At 38.5% G+C, this 23,026-nt stretch overlaps 1 protein-coding gene across 1 annotated transcript in view; it reads left to right on the plus strand.

Moving 5' to 3' along the window:
- LOC126297767 (Down syndrome cell adhesion molecule-like protein Dscam2) overlaps window positions 1–23,026 on the plus strand; it is a 1,507,668-nt gene that overhangs the window by 1,377,418 nt on the left and 107,224 nt on the right. Inside the window, exons 15-19 of the mRNA XM_049988942.1 lie at window positions 4,037–4,185; window positions 8,368–8,499; window positions 9,499–9,796; window positions 15,184–15,362; window positions 15,484–15,633. Coding sequence (XP_049844899.1) covers window positions 4,037–4,185; window positions 8,368–8,499; window positions 9,499–9,796; window positions 15,184–15,362; window positions 15,484–15,633 — 908 coding nt within the window. The remainder of the gene's footprint in view (window positions 1–4,036; window positions 4,186–8,367; window positions 8,500–9,498; window positions 9,797–15,183; window positions 15,363–15,483; window positions 15,634–23,026) is intronic.

Consider the following 23,026-nt stretch of genomic DNA (forward strand, 5'->3'; position numbering starts at 1 on the left):
ACCAGATATACATAGCTGCGACCCATGATGGCATTCATCTATGGCAACAAAATCAATTGTGCCATACCAACAGGTGAACATATTTATATCACAGGACCATAGGTCATTTCTGAGGTAACTGCTCCCACTGATAGTGTAGTTGCCAGTTGGTACAGCATCACTAAACTCACCAACCACCACTTAGTCTAGAAATGGGGAGAGCAGACATTTGCACCTCAGATAGCACTTCAGGCAAGGATAAACACTCAACTGATACAATTGCCACTTAGCCTAAAGCCTCAATGAAAAAGGGGATCGTACATGCTCTGGGTTGCTTTAAGGACACTGTGTCAAGCACTAGGACCAAAGTGGGGGCCTCTCCGTCTACAACCACACCTAATATCCATAACACAGAGATGCTTTCCCAAGAGGACACTGATGGTAATGCTACCAATGGAGCAGCTGATGCCTTGCTGCCAGACAACCTTATTCCATCACATCACCCAGAACCGTAGCAGTCACAAACCCTGTGTTCCAAACCCAAGGGTAAGGGATCTGGTATGAGCAACATCCAGTGTTCAAGATGCTTATGCTCCAAGAGTCACTCTCACTCCAGGGGCAGCGCAGTGCGGTGAGTACCTCGGATGCCAATCATGTGGCAAAGCCCCTCCTCCATCGCAACCCAAAAATCGCTCACCGCAAAGTAGCATCTGCAGTTAGTTGTGTTTAATGTGAAACTACTGCTCTCAGCATTCCCTCAGAGTGTTATCTTCTTTGATAACCTGCAAATAAATCAGAGACTATTCACAGAATACTTACTGTGGACTTGGGCTCAAGTGGATTGTTTTCATTAAATACTTGTGTCTTGCCACAGACCTCTACATGGTGTAGGATAGTGATATTAATCATTTGTTAACAGGCAGTATTAATCACCTTTCTGTAGGTGAATTGGAAGTGTGGCTTGGGAGAAAATTAATTCCCTTGCCATGCAGATATGTACTGGCCTGTTAATTACTTTTGTCCATTCCAGTAAATGGATTCTGACAAAACTTTATCCAATGCTTTCAGATCATAATAGGTCCCCATTCAGTTCTTAAGTTGATAATTTTAATGGGTGCTGAGATATATATCTTTACTTAAGATTCAAAATTTTCATTCTTGCACGAAGAATAGTTTCTTGGTAAACTAATATGACATTGTATATGTATGGTGAAAGTGAGATAGCTAAACAATTCATTGTCTGTTATTCATAAAACAGCTTATAACAACAAACTACATCATATGCTATAGCAAATATTTTGGAACATTTAAAGTTAGTTTTGTCAATAATAAACATTTGTTATTTTGTCAGAATGGATGTTGAAATTAATGAATAGTGTACATGAAGAATGAATCTTTAAATTGTAAATAATTGAATATGTATGAGAGTGTGCCTTATGTTATGTAATTAGATTGCAGATTACACTATATCTATGAAAGGCATTTTGTAATACAGTTGATATTTATATCTAGGAAGTAATATCTTTACTTTAGCTCATCAGAAACGTAAACATATTGCTGTTCAAAGTTTTTATATCTTTCTTAGAGGGCATAGTTTGGCAGAAAGCTAAAATTAATTGTAAGCTTATCAGTGGTTAAGCAGGAGAAGTACATAGGTATGCAAGGGTAGCAACAACACTTATTGGCTGTAGCTTGTCTCAACCAATGCGAAAAGCGTGTGGTCCCATGTTCTGTATACAGCAGGTTTATTGCCTGGACTAATTATTCAGGAGTAGAAATCTAGCTTTCATGCAGGGAGACTGTGTCCCCCATTGCTCTGAAAATTATAGAAAATGCTCAGTCATGTAGATAAATGAAGAACAGTATGACTGCAGATTTTTACTGGGGGATTTTATTTACTAAACTGAAAATTGCAGTTCTTCCCACTAGTTGTAACACCAAGTGGCATATTGCACAGCCTATGCTAGGGGTGAATTGCTCATTGTGAAGTAAGGAACTATGTCATATTTTGAAGACCAAAAGATTTAGCATTGAATACCATGTAACCAGCTGTAACTGTGAACAGACTGATTTTTTCAAACTTCTGGCAGTAGGTCATTGATTTGATATGGATGCTGGCTGTTAGACGGAGTGTATAGTTTGGGTGAACTGAATAGTAAAACAAAAATTAATAAACATTAACATTTGTACCAAGAACTGTTTATTAGAAATGTATTTATTGTTTAGCATGGGCTTGATGGCCATATTTGTGAATTTTCAGTATGTAAGCACAGCTCAGTTATATTGTTTATCACCTTAGATCAGAGAGATGATTTGTAGAAACTTAGCAAGCTTTCTGTGTATTAGTCAACAAATGTGAGACTAGTGTGTACAGTAACAGTATTCCACTTGATCTTCATGGTTCCAATGTGATGGAGCCCAAGTGTACTTTGCACATGTTTGTCATGAATATCCATTGATGTTCCCTGAAAAAGTGAATTGGAGGGTGAAGTGCTGTTTTGTGGCCGGCTCTTTCACCTAACCTGACCGTACCTGATTTCTTCATGTGAGGTCATGTGAAAAGTCTTGTATATAATATGCTTGCCTAAACTGTAGAGGAGCTGCAAGCATTCTCACTGCCTATGACATACTTTGAACAACACTGATGTTCAGCTGAGTGTGACAGAATTTTGATGATGTGGAAAAAATGTTGTGAATGTAGCATGTAGTGCAAGTTGATAAATAAAAGTATTACAAAACAATTTTATTGGGATTTTTATGATCATCACCAGGTCAATGGTAAATTTAAAATGTTCTTATTTTCAGTTAGAGCTTTTGACTTAGTTGTTCCCCATTTCCCCATCACAAACTGATAGACTTTCTCTTCTCTAGTATTCCTAAAAGATTATATCATCATCACAGGAACACCCTATATAAGTTTCAAGTGGTAATGTTATCTGTTTGTACACTGAAAAAGTGACATACCAATCAACACACTTTGGCACATAATATTTGGTACACGTCATTCCATTGCCTTGCACTTTGTTAGAAAAATAGAACAGTAAAACTTTTTAAATTGTTATGAATGTGCTTTAGTTCAATTTTTATCATAGCTTTAAAAATTTTCTTTACTGAGCAGATATCAGTGGGGTTAAATCAAGGAAGATACAGTGATATGATATGATATCAGTTCACACTGTTGAAATGAGGTGAACTAATGATATAATGAATATGTAGTGACAATTTGAAATTTTGTGCCAGACTGGGAATCTAATCTGGATTTTTCTGCATATTGCTAGCAATATTGACTCAAAGTTTCATGGTAACTGATATTTCCACTTTTGATTTCCAAACAATAGAGGTTCTTTTATGGTACATTCCTTACATTGCAGGTTCAACATAGCTGTATGACAAGATTCCACTGATTTTGATCAGCACAAACTCCACTGGATAGTGAAAATCTCATTCTGTAAACATTCCACTGATTTTCATTCCCATCACTCAAATCATTTCATTTCAGTATATTTACTTCATTTCATACTTTTTCCTCATGGCAGGATTAGCCATGGTCCTCCACCAACTCCATTCCCCCAGCTGTGTATTCCTACATACCCTGAGTAGTGGCCAAAGATCATTGGCAGAAATATCAATACCAGTGAAAGTTTGAGTCAGGCCTGGAAGTGACTACTTATGATAAGCAGGAAATCCATGTTGCTTGTTGTAAGCAGGAAATCCATGTTGGAGTTCCAGTCTGGCTCAAACGTCAAATTGTCACTACACATTCTTTACTTGCACATAAGAGTCAAAACTTGAAGACCTTTGTAGTGTCAATATATAAGCTACCAATATTTGTTGCTTCAGGACTAGTACTTGAAATTATTTTTACTCAAAGTGAAATTGAATTGTTTAATCTTACTACCTACAAATGTTGATTATTTTGTAATATCTTACAATACATGTCTTTTACTGTTGACAATTGTCTATGTTTTAGATTTTTAGTTAGTGTTAGTGCACTGTTTTTTCTTATTCATGACTTATCTTTTACTGGACCTAGCATTCATATAGAATGTTTCTGCAGGTATGAAGTGAAGGAAAGCGTGGTGAAAGGAGGGTTTCTATCTGAACTTCACATCTCAAGTACAGATAAAGGTGACAGCGGAATATTTATCTGTATTGCTCAGAATAAATATGGAAGGGCTGAGCGCACAGTTCACCTTCAAGTTCAGGGTGAGATTTTTTTTTTTTTTTTTTTTTTTTTTTTTTTTTTTGTAAATCTTTAGTGTTAACATTAATGTGGGTTTATTATTAAAGTTTTAAATCAAACAGCTGCAGAACATATTACCTAATGTTAATTGGTATATATTTTAAGTATTAATAATAAATTGTTGTAGTAATTCATTCATAGGTATATGTAATACATATATGTGTTAGTATGTATGCCACAATGGGAAATAGCTCACTTCTCACCTCTACTGCTAGCAAATTTCATATTAGCTGACTGTTAAGATGTAGGCACTTTGGGTATGAAAGGAGAGAAAATAATTTTAATTCATTGGCATACAAATGGTCCATTTACTGGAATGAAATTTACCTACTACAGGGAGTTTAACAACAAATTAACATACTAGAATGCTGAAAGCAATATTTTGAGGGGAGATAACACAAATATACAGAGTTGTACAAATGTACGTGATCATCTAGCTATTGTGTCTGGGCCAGATACCTCTCCCCACTAACAAAGCTGAAATGGGCATTCATAAAGAGTTCACTCTCTCAGGATAGGCAAATATAATCCATATGTTACATGAGACACATACATACAATTTATATCCATACACGGAGGACATGAAGTAAAAGATTTTGATCCCAGCATTATTAGGTGGAGGTAACATTTACATACAATTTACATCTCTAAAAAGAAAATGAGGTACAATAATCATCTCTAAACATATAAAGGGGTGCAGTTTTTCCATGCTACAGGGGTGTACACATTAAATGTATATATACATAAGAAATCTATGGGACTCTCACTTGAGTCTACACTTTCAGGTGAAGGTGAGAGGTAATAATGGAATAGATATGTTATGGATGCAACTATCAGTTCAAACAGTGGAAAATACAGGATGGAATGTAACAATATGATGAAAAGGTTAGTTGCTATGCACCATATAGTGAAAATGCAGAGTCACAAAAAGGCATGACAAAAAGACTGTCACACAATTGCTTTTGGCCAACAAGCCCTTTGTCAAAGTTAAGTAACATACACACATGCACACACGGAAACGCAGTGCACACACACATGGCCACAGTCTCTGGCATCTGGAGCCAGACTGCGAGTAGCAGGACATTATGGGAGATGCAACTGGGTTTAAGTAAGGACGAGGCTGAGGCAGGGAAGGGGAGGAGTAGCAAGGAAGGGGTGGGGGATGGTGAAGTGCTGCTGGGAGCATACAGGGATGAGGTGGAGAGGGGGCAGGTAGGTGCAGCTGGGAGGTTAGGTGGAGAGTGGGGGATAGGGAGCAGGATTAGCATAAAAAGAAAGAAGTAAAAAGACAGGGTGTGTTGGTAGAGTAGTGCTGTAGAGCTGGAATGGGAACAGGGAAGGGTCTAGATGGGCAAGGCCAATGACTAATGAAGGTTGAGACCAGGATGTTTACAGGAACATCAGATATATCGCTGGGAGTGTTCCCACCTGCACACTCATAAAAGCTGGTGGGAGTGGGAAGAATCCACATGGCACAGCTTGTGAAGCTGCCATTGAAGTGAAGGACGTTGTGTTGGGTGGCGTGCTCAGCAACAGGGTATTGCAGTTGTTTCTTGGCCGCAATTTGTTGGTGGCCATTCATGCTGACAGACAGCTTGTTAGCTGTCATGTCCACATAGATTGCACCACAGTGGTTGCAGCTTGGTTTGTAGATCACATGACTGGCTTCACAGATAGCCCTGCCTTTCGTGGGATAGGTGATGTTTGTGACAGGACTGGAGTAGGTGGTTGTGGGAGGATGGATGGGACAGGTCTTGCATCTAGTTCTATTACAGGTATGTGAGCTGTGAGACAAGGGGTTGGGAGCAGGAGTTGTGTAGGAATGGACAAGAATATTGGATAGATTCGGTGGGCAATTGAATACCACTGTGGGAGGAGTAGGAAGGACAATGGGCAGGAAATTTCGCTTTTCAGGCCACGATGAGAGATAGTCAAAGCCCTGGCGGAAAATATAATTCAGTTGCACCAGTCCTGGGTGGTAGTGAGTCACAAGGGGAATGGTCCTTTGTGGCTGGATTTTTGGGGGGGGGGGGGGGGGCTTTGGGAGGTGTTGGGTGACTGGAAAGAAGATAAGACACAGGAGATCTGTTTTTGTACAAAGTTGGGGGAGGGGGGGGTTATAATCCGTGAAGTCCTCAGTGAGACCCTTGGTTTATTTTGAGAGAGATTGCTCCACTACAGATGTGATGGCCATGGGTGGCTAGGCTGTATGTATGGGACTTCTTGGTATGGAACTGGTGGCAGCTGTCAAAGTGGAGGTATTGCTGGTGGTTGGTTGGTTTGTTATGGACAGAGGTACTGATATAGCCTTCTGTGAGGTGGAGGTCAACATTGAGGAAGATGACTTGATGGATTGAGAAGGATCAGGCAAAGCAAATGAGGGAGAAGATGTTGATGTTCTAAAGGAATATGGATAGGGTATCCTCACCCATGATCCAGATCACGAAGATGTCATTAATGAATCTAAACCAGGTGAGGGCTTTGGGATTCTACGTGTTTAGGAAAAATTCCTGTAGATGGTTCATGAATAGGTTGGCATAGGATGGTGCCCACAGCCGTAAACCAGATTTGTTTGTAGGTAATGCCTTCAAAGGAGAAGTAACTGTGAGTGAGGATATAATTGGTAATGGTGACTAGGAAGGAGGTGGTTGATTTTGAATCCACTGGCATTGGGAAAGGTAGTGTTCAGTAGCAGTAAGGCCATGGACATTAGGGATGTTAGTGTAAAGAGAGGTGGCATCATTAGTGATGAGCAGGTCCCTGTGTGGTAAAGGGACAGGAACTGTGGAGAGTCAGTGGAGGAAATGGTTGGTATGTTTTGTGTAGGAAGGTTTTTTGTGGGTAATAGGCTGAAAGTATTGGTCTACGAGCTCAGAGATTCTCTCAGTGGGGCACAGTAACTGACCACAGTGGGGTATCCTGGGTGATGGGGTTAATGGACTTTAGGAAGCGTGTAGAAGGTAGGAGTGTGGAAAATGGTAGGGGTGAGGAGAGAGATGGGCTCTAGGGAGAGGCTCTGGGGAGAGGTTCTGGGATAGGACTAAGGATTGAAGTAGAGGCTGGAGATTCTGCTAGATTTCTGGAATGGGTTCATTGTGTCAGGGTTTGTAGGTGGATGAATCTGACAGCTGGAGGAGTCCTTCAGCCAAGTAATCCTTGTGGTTCAGAGCAACAGTTGTGGAACCTTGTCAGCAGATAGGATTATAAGGCTGGAATCAGTTTTTAGGTGGTGGATTGCAGATCTTTCTGTGGATGTAAGGGTGGTTTGCATGTTGAGGGATTTGGGGAATGATGGTGAGGCAAGGTTTGAGGTTACGAAATTCTGGAAAGTTAATAGAATGATTTGAGGGCAGTGAAGGTGGATCATGGTTTGATGAAAGAGTGAACTTTGTCAATCAGCGTTCAACTTTGGTCTTTGGTTGAGTCTGATTGGTATGGGTGGTGTCAAAAAAAGTGTTCCCGCTGTAGGGACTGCGAGAAGAAGAGACGGTCTTTAACAAGTCCTTCATGATTGAATTTGGGAGTGGTGAGGCCTTTGGAAAGGACTGATACTTATGCACGGCTAAGGCTATTGAAGGAAAGTTTCATGACAGTGTTTTGGGTCTGTTTAGGTTCTGGACTCTGTGTGGTGGTGGGAGGAAGTGCCGTGCAGACTCACTGTTGTCTCTCTGGCTGCAGCACTGGTAGTACTATTTACTTAGTTATTTGAGATACTACATGGCTGCAAGCAATAGATTATCATGATATATTATACAGAAGAATGTGACACCAAAGAAAATGTGTCCTCTGGTGATGAGGGTAAAAGTTTGTTTTGATACCCTGAAAGCAACTTGCTCAGGTTTGGATTTCTGTTGCAAAATGGGTAAAATGCTGGATTATTATATATTTATCAGACTCATTTATGTTGTCATATCCTATACTCCATTACAATTTGGTAAAAGAAAGGTGGAAGAAATCATTTATCAATATTTATTACGTTAGCAAAGTTTGACAATATATAATTTTTATCTCACATTTTCCTGCTAATATGAGCAAAATGAGCTTTTAGTGATTTATTTTATTGTATACACAGCATTATGCTACTTTGATTTATTTTAATTTACTTATTTATAACTTCTGTCATAAAGTGATTTATCTTGTATTAGATGCTCCAGGTAAACCACAGGATGTGCGCGTGGTTGACACAACTAGTCGCTCAGTCAAGATTGCGTGGTTGGCTCCTAGTGATGATAGAAGTCCTGTTCTGAAGTACATAGCTCAGTATAAACCAAATACATGTAAGCCACTGAAATATTATATTAGTCTACATAAAAGGATTTTTTCGTGTGCTTTTATTATCTGGGGTAGTTAACATATAGGCAAGAATTGGCATGGAAAATTGTATGAAATCAGTTTTGCATAGTAAATATTATGTTTAGGTAAATTATTGCAGAAAACATCTTGAGCTTGCATTATCAGTCCATCATCATTGACACACAAGTTGCCAATGTGGTGTCAAATATAAAGGACAGGTATGAGGCAGCCAAACGACCCCAGATGGGGTCTCCCAGCCTATATAACTCCATACAATCATTTCATTTTTTATTTCAAGAAAGGAGCAAACAGGTTCAGAGTAAACTTTTCTCTACTAGCATTAGACTAGCAAAAAGGAAGAATAATATTACTTTCATTATTTCTCAAAAAAATTGGAATTTAGTTATATGTATTAGCATCAAAATGAATAATATGAGCATGCTCTTGAAACATACTCATTCATGTTTTGTAAGACATGCTGTAAGATCTCTTCCTACAAAATTGAGTTAGATGCATGCATTTATGTTCTTAATTGATTTCATAAGGTGTATGCAGTTGAAAGCAGCTGCTGTTTAGTACTAGCATTTTCCTTTCACTGCCTTCTATTGGGCTTAGGTTAAGAGCATGTGTTTGATAGCAGATACTCTTCTTCATGGAGACACTAGTTTCTTTGTCAGATCTTTTGTTGACAGTCATTGATACATGATGTGTTAAACTGATAAAAATATCAACTATTTGATTTCGTGACATTTGGAGTACATTTCAAATATGTGTTAAATTACGAAATATTTTATCCAGCTTTTGGAAGTTAGGATTCTAGTGTGTTACAGAATGTTTGCCATATTTTCATATTTATCTCCACAGCTTGATAGATGGTCTAGTGTATTGTACTTTCTCACATTTTTATCAGTTAAACTTACTTTTAAAATCACTTCCACTATAATATAACATAATAAAATTTAGCATTTTATTTCTGTTCACAGCACCAGGTGACAACTGGCACAGTGTAGCAGCAGGTTCAGAACTGACAGCAGAGGTCAGTGGGCTCTTGCCAGCAACACTGTACCAATTCAGGGTAGTGGCAGAGAATGACCTGGGACTGGGAGAGCACAGTGAGCCTGTCTTGCTACAAACAGATGGAGAAGCACCTGCTGGAGAGCCTCAGGGGCTCTCAGTGACAGCTGTAGCCTCTGACCAGCTAAGAGTTGCCTGGTCACCTCCTCTGCAACACATGTGGAATGGAAACATTTTGGGCTACTACATTGGATACAGAGAACATAGGTGAAGTGTAGTGTGTGCTATTAGAATTGTAAATTTATTTATATGCAATAATATGTAACTGACACAAATATCATATAATTAATGAACCCTTGGCACAAAACCACCTCAGGCTGCTATTATAAGATAAAATTAGATTTACAAAATAGTTTCAGCTGACTGACCACCTTCTAACAAATTTTCTACTGCCATCTCTAGTGCACCAGATGCTGAAAGCATTTTCATATGATAGGGATGTACATTCCCTGAACATTGATTCTGAATTCTGAAATTACACAGTGTTACTGAATTTCAACACCTGTTATTAACCCAGCCTCTGACTAAAAAGTATCTGAATTTCACAATTGCCAGTTTTGTTCTTTGATTTCATACTGTGAACAATAGCAGCATGTATTATCCATGTAACTGTTGCTGTGCAGGTTATGTAGCTTCATACTCACAGATTCAGACAATAGTGAACAGCTTGTCCAAATTGTTTCAGTATCTTACACAAACATATGTAGCTACAGTGTGGACATATCTGCAATGTAGACCTGCAATTGTGCATAGAGATACCTGTGGAGATGTTGGATTTCATCTTTTTGTAGATAATCTTTCTCATTATTTCCACCTCTTGTCACAGTTGGTTGAGGGGTGTTGCTGGTAATGCAGATGGGACCAAATTCCATTCTGTCATATGTAACAAGCACTAATTGAGAGAGGTATCTGATGAGTCCATTGGATACAGCAAGAAGTGTGCCAATGGGAATTACCCTACTGGAAGATCACATCCCCCTGAAGTTCTAAAACAACAAAATAAATGGGTACATCCTCGAAATTTCAGTGTTCCAGTAATAAAAGAACAGGAGTATAAACTCATTGTAGGTACTATGTTACATCCATTCAACAAAAATTTACATAACAAGTTCAATGGGCAAAATGTTACCCATTCCATTAAAAGAGTACACTGGTTTCTATGGAGCACTGTAGTTGGTATAAAACTATTACCAGGCTCCATCACTGACATATATCATGGCAGTGAAGTGGTGTGTATGTGCCAATCAGTTGTACAAATCATCACAGTAAGATGGTCAGTGTGGATGTAAGACAGAATGGCAGAAAGGAGCCATCATATTTTAACAAGTCCATGACTGCATAATGAATGAAGAAGAGAGCATGGAAGGAGAGTGGAGTTGGAGAAAGGTGTCTGCTCGAAGAGCAACAGGAGAAGGACCCTTTATCAGAGCTGGAGGTGGACAGAGAAAGCTGCAGTTGCATCCATTTGAGGTGTCATGGTGAAGGTCTATGCAGTTGGCTACATTGGACGATGAAGGATCCTGCTGTGCAAAGTGACAAGACAAGGAGAGCTGTCCACTGAGGAGAGTCATCAAAGTGCCTGGATGCTAGGGAGCATCTGTCATTTGTCCTGTCACATGATGTACATATACCTTATGGAAGCATCCATAATAACCATCCAATTTGTATCCTGAAGGGGCTCACTGGAGTGGAAGAGGAGCTGATACCCTGGTGCCAGTGGCTTATGTCCAGGTGGGGAAGGAGATGGCGGGGCACCACCATCAGCCACCTCTGAGATCTGGATGTGGGCACTTGAATTGTGGACACAGAAATACAGACACTGGAAAAGATCAAGGCCCAAAGTATTAGGTGACTTAAGTGAGTGCATGACAAGAAACTGTGCTATCAGGCTAACTGAACTCTAATGTGTGTGCATATGACAACTACCACAAAGTGGCACTTCATGGTTATCATAGTTATTGGGAGAGCCACAAGAAAACAGTTGTGGCGAAGCGATTAAAGCCTAAGCATCTATATTATTAATAGACTTGGAAGACACAACATCTATTTGAAATTTAACAATATGTCCATCAATGATCAAATCTGTGAACAGTGCATTGCCAAAATATTTGAGAACTGAGACCACTTATATGGAACAGGAGAACAAATAGTTTTACCATCAGCCACAGTATGTGTAAGAGAATATATAGCAGAACAAACACTGAGAGTGGTATCACCATTAGAACTCCATAACTGAATATGATACACCTTATTTTCAAGGTCATCAGTATAAGAACAGTTTCCCAAGCCTGAGGGGCTGAGTCACATAGAAACACCAGGTTTTCCTGTAACACTGGAATGATTGGTGTGGCACAGCTTTTGTGAACATGCTTCAGCCTTGTTATCCTGGGATCAAAAATGATAAGACAGCCTGTCATAGTCCTGGTTCTGTGGCATCGCCTAACGTCATGGTGGTGAGTGACCAGCCAATGAAGTGGAACCTGGGTCACAAGGCGTAGTGTGATGTCTAGATGGTGGACAACCAGCAGGAGGTGGCGGGAGGGGGCATCCTGAGGTGTGGTCCAAAGTCTCGGTGTCTGGCTTTGACAACCCAACCAATGACCGTCAGCTATGGAAGAATGCTGGAAACTCATGTGAAACATGTCAGATCATCACATGAAAATGCCTGTGCAGAGTTTTGAGCTTGTGCAAATGCATGCACCATTGATAACCATTCATTTAATGAGTAGTTGCTCACGCTGAGGAGGTCATTCTAGAGCCCTGAGTCCAGAGCGTGAACAAGCAGCATGTCTCTGACTGTGGAATCTGCATAAGGCAGGGCACAGTTTGTATTTCCATGTATAAACTGACAGCTGTGGGCTAAGTCTTGCAAGGAGGAAATTCTTTCAGTATATGATTGTCCAGATTGTTTGAAAGTATGTTTATAAGTGGCATGCTACCACCACAGGAAGGTTATCCTCAAAATGTGTACCTAGTTTATGCATTACATCTGTATAATGCAATTCACTTGGTTACTTATCTGGAAAAAGTTCCTTTACAGGTTCAGACATAGGAGAACCAATGGTGGACAAGAAAAATGCACACTTTGTTACATCATCATAAAGTCCATAAATAGTGAAATGTTATTCCAAGTGGACCACATAGCAGATCTACTAGTGCCCTGCCAGGTCAAGTGCTTGGGGTGGACGCTGAATGCAGGGCTACCTTTGAAAACAACCATGAAGTCTAACAACTTAGTTACAACTACTGTATGCCATTCTATGTGCACATGATCACAAAAAAACTGTCTGTCCACATGAATGGCCTCCACTGGCCAAGAGAGCTGGAACATCCACTTTACAGGCATGATGCACAACATGATGTGTGGACTTCCAAGACTGCTTCACAGGCTGTGCCATCTGTATTCTTGCTACTGACAATAGTGCTTCTGCAATGTTTAGGTGGGAACTCCCTGTGCAACATTTCCTTTACTGCCATAATCCTTCTGGCATCAAACTTTGCTAGTCCTTGCTCTCTACCTGCTTCTATCCTCTTTATTGCTCACACTTCAACCTCACGCATGTCTTCTACCCCCCACCCCCTCTACCCCACCAGCACACGTGCATTGTCCTATTTCCTCCTCTCTGCTTCTCTCCCTCTCCCTCCCCCTGCTCCCTAGCACAGCCTCCTGATATTACGCCCAGCAGAGTCTTGTCCCCATTGCATCCCGTCACACTTCCACAGCAGCATTACACCATCTTCCGTCAATCCTGCTGTGCTGTCCCTCCCCTTCCCTTCTCCACCTCATCCATTTTCAGTACCCCCACTACCCATCCCAGCTGAGATCACTACTCACCCTAGTGGGGCCACAGCACTGAAGACAACAGTGGTCGTGTGTGCAAGAGCAAGTATGAAAGTGTGTGTGTGTGTTGCTTCATCTGATGAAGGACTTTGTCCGATAGCTAAAAAACACCCCATTGCTTACTTTTATATGTGCTTGTCCTCTGCTCAATGGCTCCTCTATGTAATGAGTAGCAGTCTATTCTAATTCATATTGTTATTCCATCCCAGATTTTCCATTGTTTATTGCAAGTGGACCTTTTTATAAATAACCTTTAACAATTTTAAAAGAATAGGAATATCCATACTAAAAGAAAAATTTCCTTCGTTTCTTGTCACAAAAGATTCAGTGAGTGGTAAATGATTTGTAATTAAAAACTGATAGCACTTTTAATAAAAAAAGATGTAGATTTTTATTTTTTTTATGAAATATGAAGTATGGTCATTAGAAACATGGATAATTTCAAAGACTAATAAATTCATTTTTAAATTAAATTTAAAGTATTTAGGAATCTATAAATGTCCAACATTTATTCATAACAAAGGTTAAGTTGTGATCAATCCATAGTGCCTTACTAGGTATGGTCCTGTTAGAGGTGCTATGCCATTGCCTTCCTCTGATCATTGAACTGGCTTTCCCCAGACAGGACACGTGTGTGTGTGTGTGTGTGTGTGTGTGTGTGTGTGTGTGTGTGTGTGTGTGTGTGTCAAATCAGAGTTTTGATGGTAAAGAATAACTTAAGCAATTTTTTTCACTCTTCTGTCCATTCCATCTTCCAGTTTCAAAAACATAACTTAATACTGGTACTGATATTTACATGCAATAAAGACACTTATGAGCTCTTCACTTTTTTTATCAATTTACTTTTGGTTTAGAAAACATTTCTGCATATGAAGGATGTTATGATCACTTTACATTTACATTATGTTGTAGTTCCTGATCATCGTGATTGCTTATTACTGTAATAAAATAACCAGAAGCAGAGACTCACATCCAACAGCAGTTCTCATACGTACATAGACTATTGTAAAAATAACTCCAAATGGTTCTGCATAGCAGATATAGTGAATGGTGGTTATTCCAAATAATATGGACTGTTGCTGCAGTAAACTTTATCATGTTCACGACCATATTTAGCTTAAAGTCATTCCATGGCACAAAACTGAGTGAGATGGCAAAGTTGATAAGAGACTGCAGTCACATTCAGGAGGACCAAGGCTCAAATACTCAATTGGACATCCCATATTTATGTTTCTTCTGGTTTCCTAAAATTTCTTAAGACAAATTACATGATTGTTATTTCTAAAAATACACAGTTGATGTGATACCTCTTACCTCTCCAATCTAAGTTTGTGCTACATCTGTAATGACTTCCTTATTAACAGGATGTTAAATTCTAATTTTCCTCCTTTTTTTGTTTCACTGCACAAAGAGAGACAGTTTATAGTGTTTCGTTTATTACTGTAATGCTCTGAAGACCCATTTCAATAACATGCTAAAAGTATTAAATATAATTAGATCTACTTCTACTCAGTAACACTGGAATTATATCTTATCATTTCAAAACTAATTTCAGATGTCAGTAAGAAGTCACTCAAAATTTAATATTTTTAGTTGCAGTCTACAGTAACTGTCACAAGTATCCAGGTACTGGACCTTTCAGTTACTGAATTTGCAGATTCTGAAGATTAATTTTCCATGGTAGATTTTAAAATGCACAGTAATGTTTTAATGACAGACTTCAACATCTATATCTGGTGCATTTGTATTTCAGTTCAAGCAGACAGACAAGTTACACTTACACAACTGTCAGTGAAAAGGGATCTGGGCCATATAGCACAGTACTTAGTGGCCTTAAGAAGTACAGAAAATATGGTGTTGTTGTCCAAGCATTTAATGAAAAAGGCCCAGGTCCAATGTCACCAGAGATAATAGCACAGACGCTAGAAGATGGTGAGTAAACATAGTATTTTAACGATATTTCAAGACAGCTATGGAAGCAAAGAATGTCACATTTCTGCAGTACTTTGGTTCCTTATTAGTATATATGTTCATAAGCCTGACATTTTTTCAGTACCAAGTGCTGCTCCTCTGGACATTAAATGTGCAGCTAAAGGACCACAAGTAATATTCCTTACTTGGCAGCCACCACCCCTCTTCTCACAAAATGGGCTAATACAAGGATATAAAGTATATTATGAAAATATGAATGAATGGCCCCCAGGTAAGCTTAGCAAGAAAAAAATACCTTTGTTTTGAAAATGGTAGTCCAAGTTATTTATTAAAATCTATACTATTTCCTTCTCATGTGATTTTGTATTTATGCTATAAACTAAGCAACCAAACATATGTTTAATGCCAAATTACAACTCACAGAAATTCAGGGCAAGATGCCTGTTATAAAATTTCTGCACTTCCTTTTCATCTTCAATGCAAAGCATAGCACTCTGTCAGTGCTCTTAGTGATAAATACAGGGTGACATAAAGTCCGGGAACACTTTCAGTTATTTATTGCACAAGAACCAAACATTGTACAGATATCATACATATGTCGTTTTGAAGAGAAACCCTGAAACATTTTTTCATGTATACTGCCAAAGTGTAGTTTGGCAATTTGGCAATAGTCAGTGCTAGTCACAAATGTGGAAATTTCAGGTATAGAGCAAGCTTTCTGTGTTTTGGAGTTTCACAAAAACAAGTGTGCTGCAGCTGTTCAATGGATGTTTGGAACCAGGTACAATAAGAAGCCACCAACAAGGAAGGCTATTTACCACTGGCACAACAAGTTCATTATGATGGGTTGCCTATGCCTGGCAAAGAGAAGCAGATGTACCAGTGTGAGTGAAGTAAATGTGGAGTGCGTACGAGAGACAGTCATAAGGAGTCCAAAAAAACTGGTGCATCATACCTCCCATGAACTCAAAATGGCTCCAATAATAGTGTGGAAAGTCCTGCAACAGGAGCTGTCTATGAAAACATTCAAATTGTAGGCTAGTTCTTCTGCTGTCAATGACGACAACAAAGACAAATGTTTTGAGTTTTGTTCGCGGTTGCAACAATTGAATGATGTCATTGTTGATTGTTTAATTTTTAGTGACGAAGCCACTTTTCACACTAATGCAAAAGTGAACAGCCATAACTGTTGAATCTGGGGTACAAAGAGTCCACATGAATGCATTGAATTTGACCATGATTCCTCAAACGTGAATGTTTTTTGTGCCTTGTCACGTCAAAAATTGTACGAGCCATTCTTCTTCGCTGAGGGCACTATCATGGGATATTCCTACTGGAACATGTTGCAGCAATGGCTGATGCCTCAAATGCAATCGGACTCTCTGATAATCTTTCAGCAGGATGGGGCTCCACCCCATTTTCATCCTGAAGTTTGTGGGTACTTGAACACGGAGCTGCCGCATCTATGGATTGGCCGTGCTAAAGAAGGGGACAGCTGTTTCATGAAATGGCCTCCCCAATCACCAGATCTCACTCCATTTGACATTTTTCTGTGGGGACACATTAAAGATCGTGTGTATGTACCGCCTCTACCATGTGATGTAGCAGATCTGTGGGAGAGAATATGGGAAGCAACTGTCACAGTCCATGATGCCATGCTGGGACAGGTATGGCAAGAATTCAATTACTGTATTGACATCTGCTGGGTCACTCAGAGTTTGCATATCGAATGTTTGTAAAAAAACTTCCAGAGTTTCTCTTCAAATTACAGTGTGTATGACATCTGTTTATTTATTTATTTAGCAGCTTATGATGTACATCTATGGAGTAAGTCCAAGTACATATTTGCTTTGTCAGTTTTCCAATAAAATACATTACTTTTACTGATTCTAACTATAGTTTTGCTAAGATAACTAATAAATTTTAACCACTACATTTCTGGAAATTAACATCATAGTTACAAAATTTTAGATACTGTAAACTGAACAGATTTTATGAAGCATTCATAATCTATGTACCTAAATTACAGAACATTTAATTGCAATAATTCTATGCTATGGGTCCATCATTTTATACATACAGTATAATACATTCACATAGCACATACATATTCTAGATCCCATTTCGTTTACATTCATAAAAAAAATTTAACAGCAATAATACCATAGAAAAGCAAAATCTTTAGATAAAACAATGCTGTTAAGAAGTTAACACATTTTACTTTTTCTTTTTCTCTATACCTGTGTACATTTTTCTTTTAGTGTACTATGTCTGTTTGCTGCAGTTATTTTCATTTGAAAGAAATTCTCTGATTGAAAATGAAGTGGTTTCTAATAGCAGTTGTTTAATTGACTGTTTAAACTTATCTTTTGATTTGGCATTAGCGGTGTGTGGTGGTAAAGAGTTTTATAACATTACTGCCATGTAACCACTGCTTCTCTCATATCGAGTTGTTTTATGCTGCGAAATTCTTAATTTCTTGGTGTTTCTGGTACAATGTTTAGTTCTTGTGCAATAAATAATTGAAAGTGTTCCTGGGCTTTATGTACACCCTGTATTATTATTGACTCCTCATATAGTTCTTTATTATTACATTCTCATGTATTTTATTTACTATTTGCAATTACTGATGTGCTTGGAGATGATTGTGTGGCTTTGCATCTAGCTGTAACATTTATAGTTTTCTTTCACTTGACTCTGCTATTTGTAGTAACTAGTGTACTGACAGTGGTTAAGCAGTTTTGCAACCACCTATTGTTCTTTATCAAGGCACTAGATAAATTATATTTTGTTGTAATTCTGTACCAAAAAGTCTGCTGTGCCCACTGACTAGGAAGAAACAGATTATTTATTAGTATCTTCTAATAATCTCCATTCTGTAACTTGTAGACAAACAGATGCAGGCAGCTATGTGATGAATAATGATGCACTTCATAAAATATTTATGCTGGACTGATAGGCTTTCCTACTGCTGTTTCAGGTGTTGGTATTTAAAGTGATTTTAAAGAAATCTCGCAAGAAATACAAAAACGACAAATATATAGAGGAAGACTGATTAATGAAGACAGCATTAAGATCTTTAATTTCATGTTAAAGAATGTAAATTGGGAAAAACAAATATTTCTGTAGACATAAAACTCAACACATTCTCGTCTAATTATAAATACTATTATGGTATCTCATTCCCTCTTAAAGTTAAAATTTACGAAAAATCAAATGTATGAGAAATAAGTGGAATGAAAAAATCGTCAGAAAGTCTCTCAGTGCTACACAAATATGCAAAGCAGAAAACTGCTTTGAAACTGTAGGCAAAAGTAAATGGATGTTATAGTAGCAACAAAGACACAATACTATGATTCAGAAAGGGGAAAAATGAAATCAATGTGGAAGATTATAAATAATAATCATCTAGGCAAACATAACAAAGCAAGTAATAATTTCACACTAAAATGCAGAAATGAGAAATAATGATCTGCTTCTAATAGCTGATATATTTAATGGTCATTATATTAATGTAGCTCAAAACCTAATCAGAAGTAAATACAGGGTTATTTTTCCCCCATGTACAAACTCTAGGTACTAATCAATGATAGGATACAGAACAAAAAATATCTAATGAACTTACGTCCATAAATGCATGGTTTCCATGCTAGAGTCCATGTATTTAGTCATACTTTGTTACAGAGGCTTCGGTCTAATATGTGCTATACCATGCAGCTACAGTTCCAATATGCATGGTTTCCTCCTTGAGGGTGGTTCTGTTCCTCATATGTCATGTCCTAGTGCCCTCTCCTTCCATATTAATTGGTAATGTTGTGTCCAATTCACTTCTCTTGCTGACTCACCTTCTAGTCGATATGATACAGTGCTGTACAAAATGGTTCCATATTTGAATCGAGAGCTTGCTGACATGGTGTTTACTTATGGAAAGGCAAATGGCCATAGGCGGCTGGCAGCAAGGTTGTATCAGGAGACGTAACCCCACCAACAACAACCACAGGATTCAATGTTTGCAACAGTGTATCACTGTTTGTCTGAGACAGGGTAGTTTCAGGAAGCAGGAAAGCATGAAAAACGTTCTGACACGAGACTTGGAGGAAAATGTGATTAAAATTGTGGAAAGCATCCACCATGTCAGTACCAGGCAGTTGGCCCACTAGTACAGAGTAAGCTAGATGACCATGTGAAACATTCTCTATGACAATCCAAGTTTCTTTGAAACATATGAGAACAAACTACAGATTGCCAACCAGATTTTTTCACTTTTGGATCAATGTCATCATGACATAGAAGCCAACATTGACCTAAAGCAGCAGCAGCCATTATACACCTTTTCACAGTTGTGACTCCCTGTTGAGAGAGAATGTAAATGTGTGATTGTGTTTTTAGTTCAATTTGGCTTATCAGATCTTGTCTAGAGACCAGACACACACTACAGAAAAATAGATCCCTCTATGATGATCTCAAGTTTGTAATGTACTAGCAGACCTGTTAGCTGTATTCTAATTAAATTAAAGTAGCTGGAGTTGGATGTCACCAATAAAACTAGGTGACACATAAAACTTGTTTAAATTGCTCTTGTTTACTTAATAACAATAGTTTGACAGTGCCACTAATTACCACTATCACTTCAGCAGCAGTCGGTTTACCAGACAAACTTAAATTTTTGCTAACGAGTTGCAAAAACTGTTGTAATTGTTCCAAAGTCTGAACACACTTCCCAACACAATTATATGGCCTGATTTTAATCCTACTTGCATGAGTATTCCAAGTTGAGTTAAACCCAGTGATTTCTCAAGGATCTAACAATTCAACCACATGGAAATGTTTGTAATGGTGGTATATTCTCAATAAAAGCAATGTTTGGAACCACCACAGTTCAGGAAACACAGTTCTTTGCAAACAGGTATACCTCTCGAGTCCCCAACCAAAATCCCGGATTCACTTGAACAGAAACAGACATCAAAAAACATCTGGACTCTTTCAGGCCACAGGACAAAGTCCATTAATAATCTGAAACAGCAATGTCTAGCCTCTCTGAATTCTCTATTCCTGTCAATATTAGTTCCCTGCTAAACTTTTGATATCCCTTCCATACCTTCCAGAATGTCTGCTGTTGGCTTACAGTTTCTCTGTATCTCCCATCATGTAATTTCATCATAGTACCATTCAGTATGATACAAATCTGTACAACTGTGAACCAATTGGCCAACATTAACAACTATGCTCATGTACAGAAGAAACTGGGCGCCTTGAATGATTAGAGATAGGATGTTCACATTCACAGGACTTGTACATGAGTATGTTCTCCAGAAATGATTAGCATTTGAACCATGTTGGCCTGCAGGTTCAAGGTCAACATCAGTATTTTAGCACAACACAATATGCCGGTAAAATGTGCCTGTGACTCTCGTTGCTACCATAAACTGAAGGTAATAGATCAGTGTTACTTGAGCAGACATGCGGCATGCCTCGCAGATGTATGCTCGAACCATACCATCAAATATGTGAATTTGAAAGAGGGCACATTATTGGCATGAGAGAATGTGATGCATCCATTTGGGAAATTTCTGCTTTCAGAAATGCAATGGGTGTGTGCAGAATGGTTCACAGAAGGCCATAGAACATGGTAAGATGTGTCAGGTTGCACCACGCAGACCACCCCCCAAGGAGATTGACACCTCATCTGAATGGCATTGCAGGACAGCTCTGCGTCCTCCTCGGCTCTGGTGCAACAGTGGAACACATCGTACACTATCAGGAGTGACAGTCCGTCACCTTTTATTACAGCATGGGTTACGTGTGCATCATCCACTTTTCTGCCTACCTTTGACGAATGTGCAGAAATATGCTAGATGGAAATGGTGTATGAAATAATGCCACTGGGGACAGAAATGGCATCAGATAGTGTTTTTGGATCAATCCAGGTTTTGTTTGTTTTAAAATAATAGCCACAGTTTGGTTTGCTTCAGACAGGGGGAGCGAAATTACAGTGACTGCATTTGCCCAAGACATACATCACTACTCATTGCCGTATCGGCCACTGCACCCGCTGAAACCCTTTTCACCATTAACAGAATTTCGTTATGAATCTTCATGCTTTGCTAAATTTGCACACTTTCATGGTAGTTCAGCAATGGTAATCCAGTGTGACTGGTTTGAACAATGACACAGACCATTTCGTGGCCGAATGCACGTAATATTTTGCTAATTCGTAACAATGTGGGGTACTTTGTCTTACTAAAACAGTTATGTTATCTCGATAAGCTGGAATTCATTTTATTAGTACAGTTCATACTAATTAGCGTTTCTTCTTTCCGTGTTGTGTTTAACACACTAATCAGCGTTAATATAGTCTTACACATGATTGAAAACAGTCTGACAAAGTTCGGATAGTTTTTCAATTTCACGCCTGTGCATAGTATGTTGGTAGCACTTCATCGCCTTGCCTGTTATGCTGTGTAGCAGACTTCAAAGCTGTGCGGATCAGCATAACGAAAAGGAGAGGGGTCTCGCTCGATTTGTCCCCAACTGTACATCACTTACCACACACATGTACACTCTTTGGTGCAGCTACAGTAAAGTACCTAAAAACTAAAACAATTACCATCATTGATATATTATCCCTACACATGACAGAAAATACAAATGTACATAATAAACACAATATCTCACCTGAAACAAAACAAAAAGCACTATATACTCAACTTCATACTCTAATGTTAATTTTATCTCTAAATTTGCTCATTCTATGTCTTATGCATAATATGCCTCCTTTATTGCTCAGAGAATAGACATTACTTTTTTCCAGACAATATACCCTTAAACTGCACATAAATTCCTGTTCAACCCATTGTTGAACTCTATTAATTTTTCCAGTCATTTTACAGTCACACGTTCTTTGGTCAGGAACTACATACCAAGCACTACATTTATTGTCATACCTGTGATCACTATAAAATTCTCAACAAATAATTTCCCATTTATAAGAAATTCAAGCACAACCTCTCTTTTGATTGGCTTACTGAACTGACCTATATCATTGTTAAATTTTACACTTGTTACAGGAAACTCCTCCAGTTTTTTTATCATGCAATCTCTTAAGATAGTTGTAGCTACTGTCACTCAACCCACTATCAATGAAGGCTTCCACACATTCATCATCTACATTCACATCAATAACTGGTTTCATTTTATCTATACTTTTTCATTCTCTTTCATCCAGCAAATCATTCTCCACATCCTTTAAACATTTACTCTGCATAGTGTTAAAATTCATGTAACATTAAGGTTCTACATCTTTGTGATGCTCAAAAATTTCCATAAATGCATCATTATATTCCTTAGGTACGTTTATCTTTAATATACCCCTGGGAGACCTAAATTTCTCCACTTTCTCCCACTCTTTAGCATTAACGTACCTATAAAATTTTCCTCTATCATTTCAGTCTTTCACACTTTATTAGCATTCAACCTTCCCCACCCAGTCATTACACAATTCATTGTCCAGTACAAGGTGGCTTTCATCTTCCATAAACAAATGAGTCTGCATGTCACTCCTCTCACATATGTCACCAACAACAACAATTGATAATTCCTCACCTGTATTGGACTCCACAAAATCTGCAATACCACTTTGTGTTTTCTCTTATGCCTCTAAACCA

The sequence above is a fragment of the Schistocerca gregaria genome, chromosome X, assembly GCF_023897955.1.
Source record: "Schistocerca gregaria isolate iqSchGreg1 chromosome X, iqSchGreg1.2, whole genome shotgun sequence".
NCBI classification, from domain to species: Eukaryota; Metazoa; Arthropoda; class Insecta; order Orthoptera; family Acrididae; genus Schistocerca; species Schistocerca gregaria.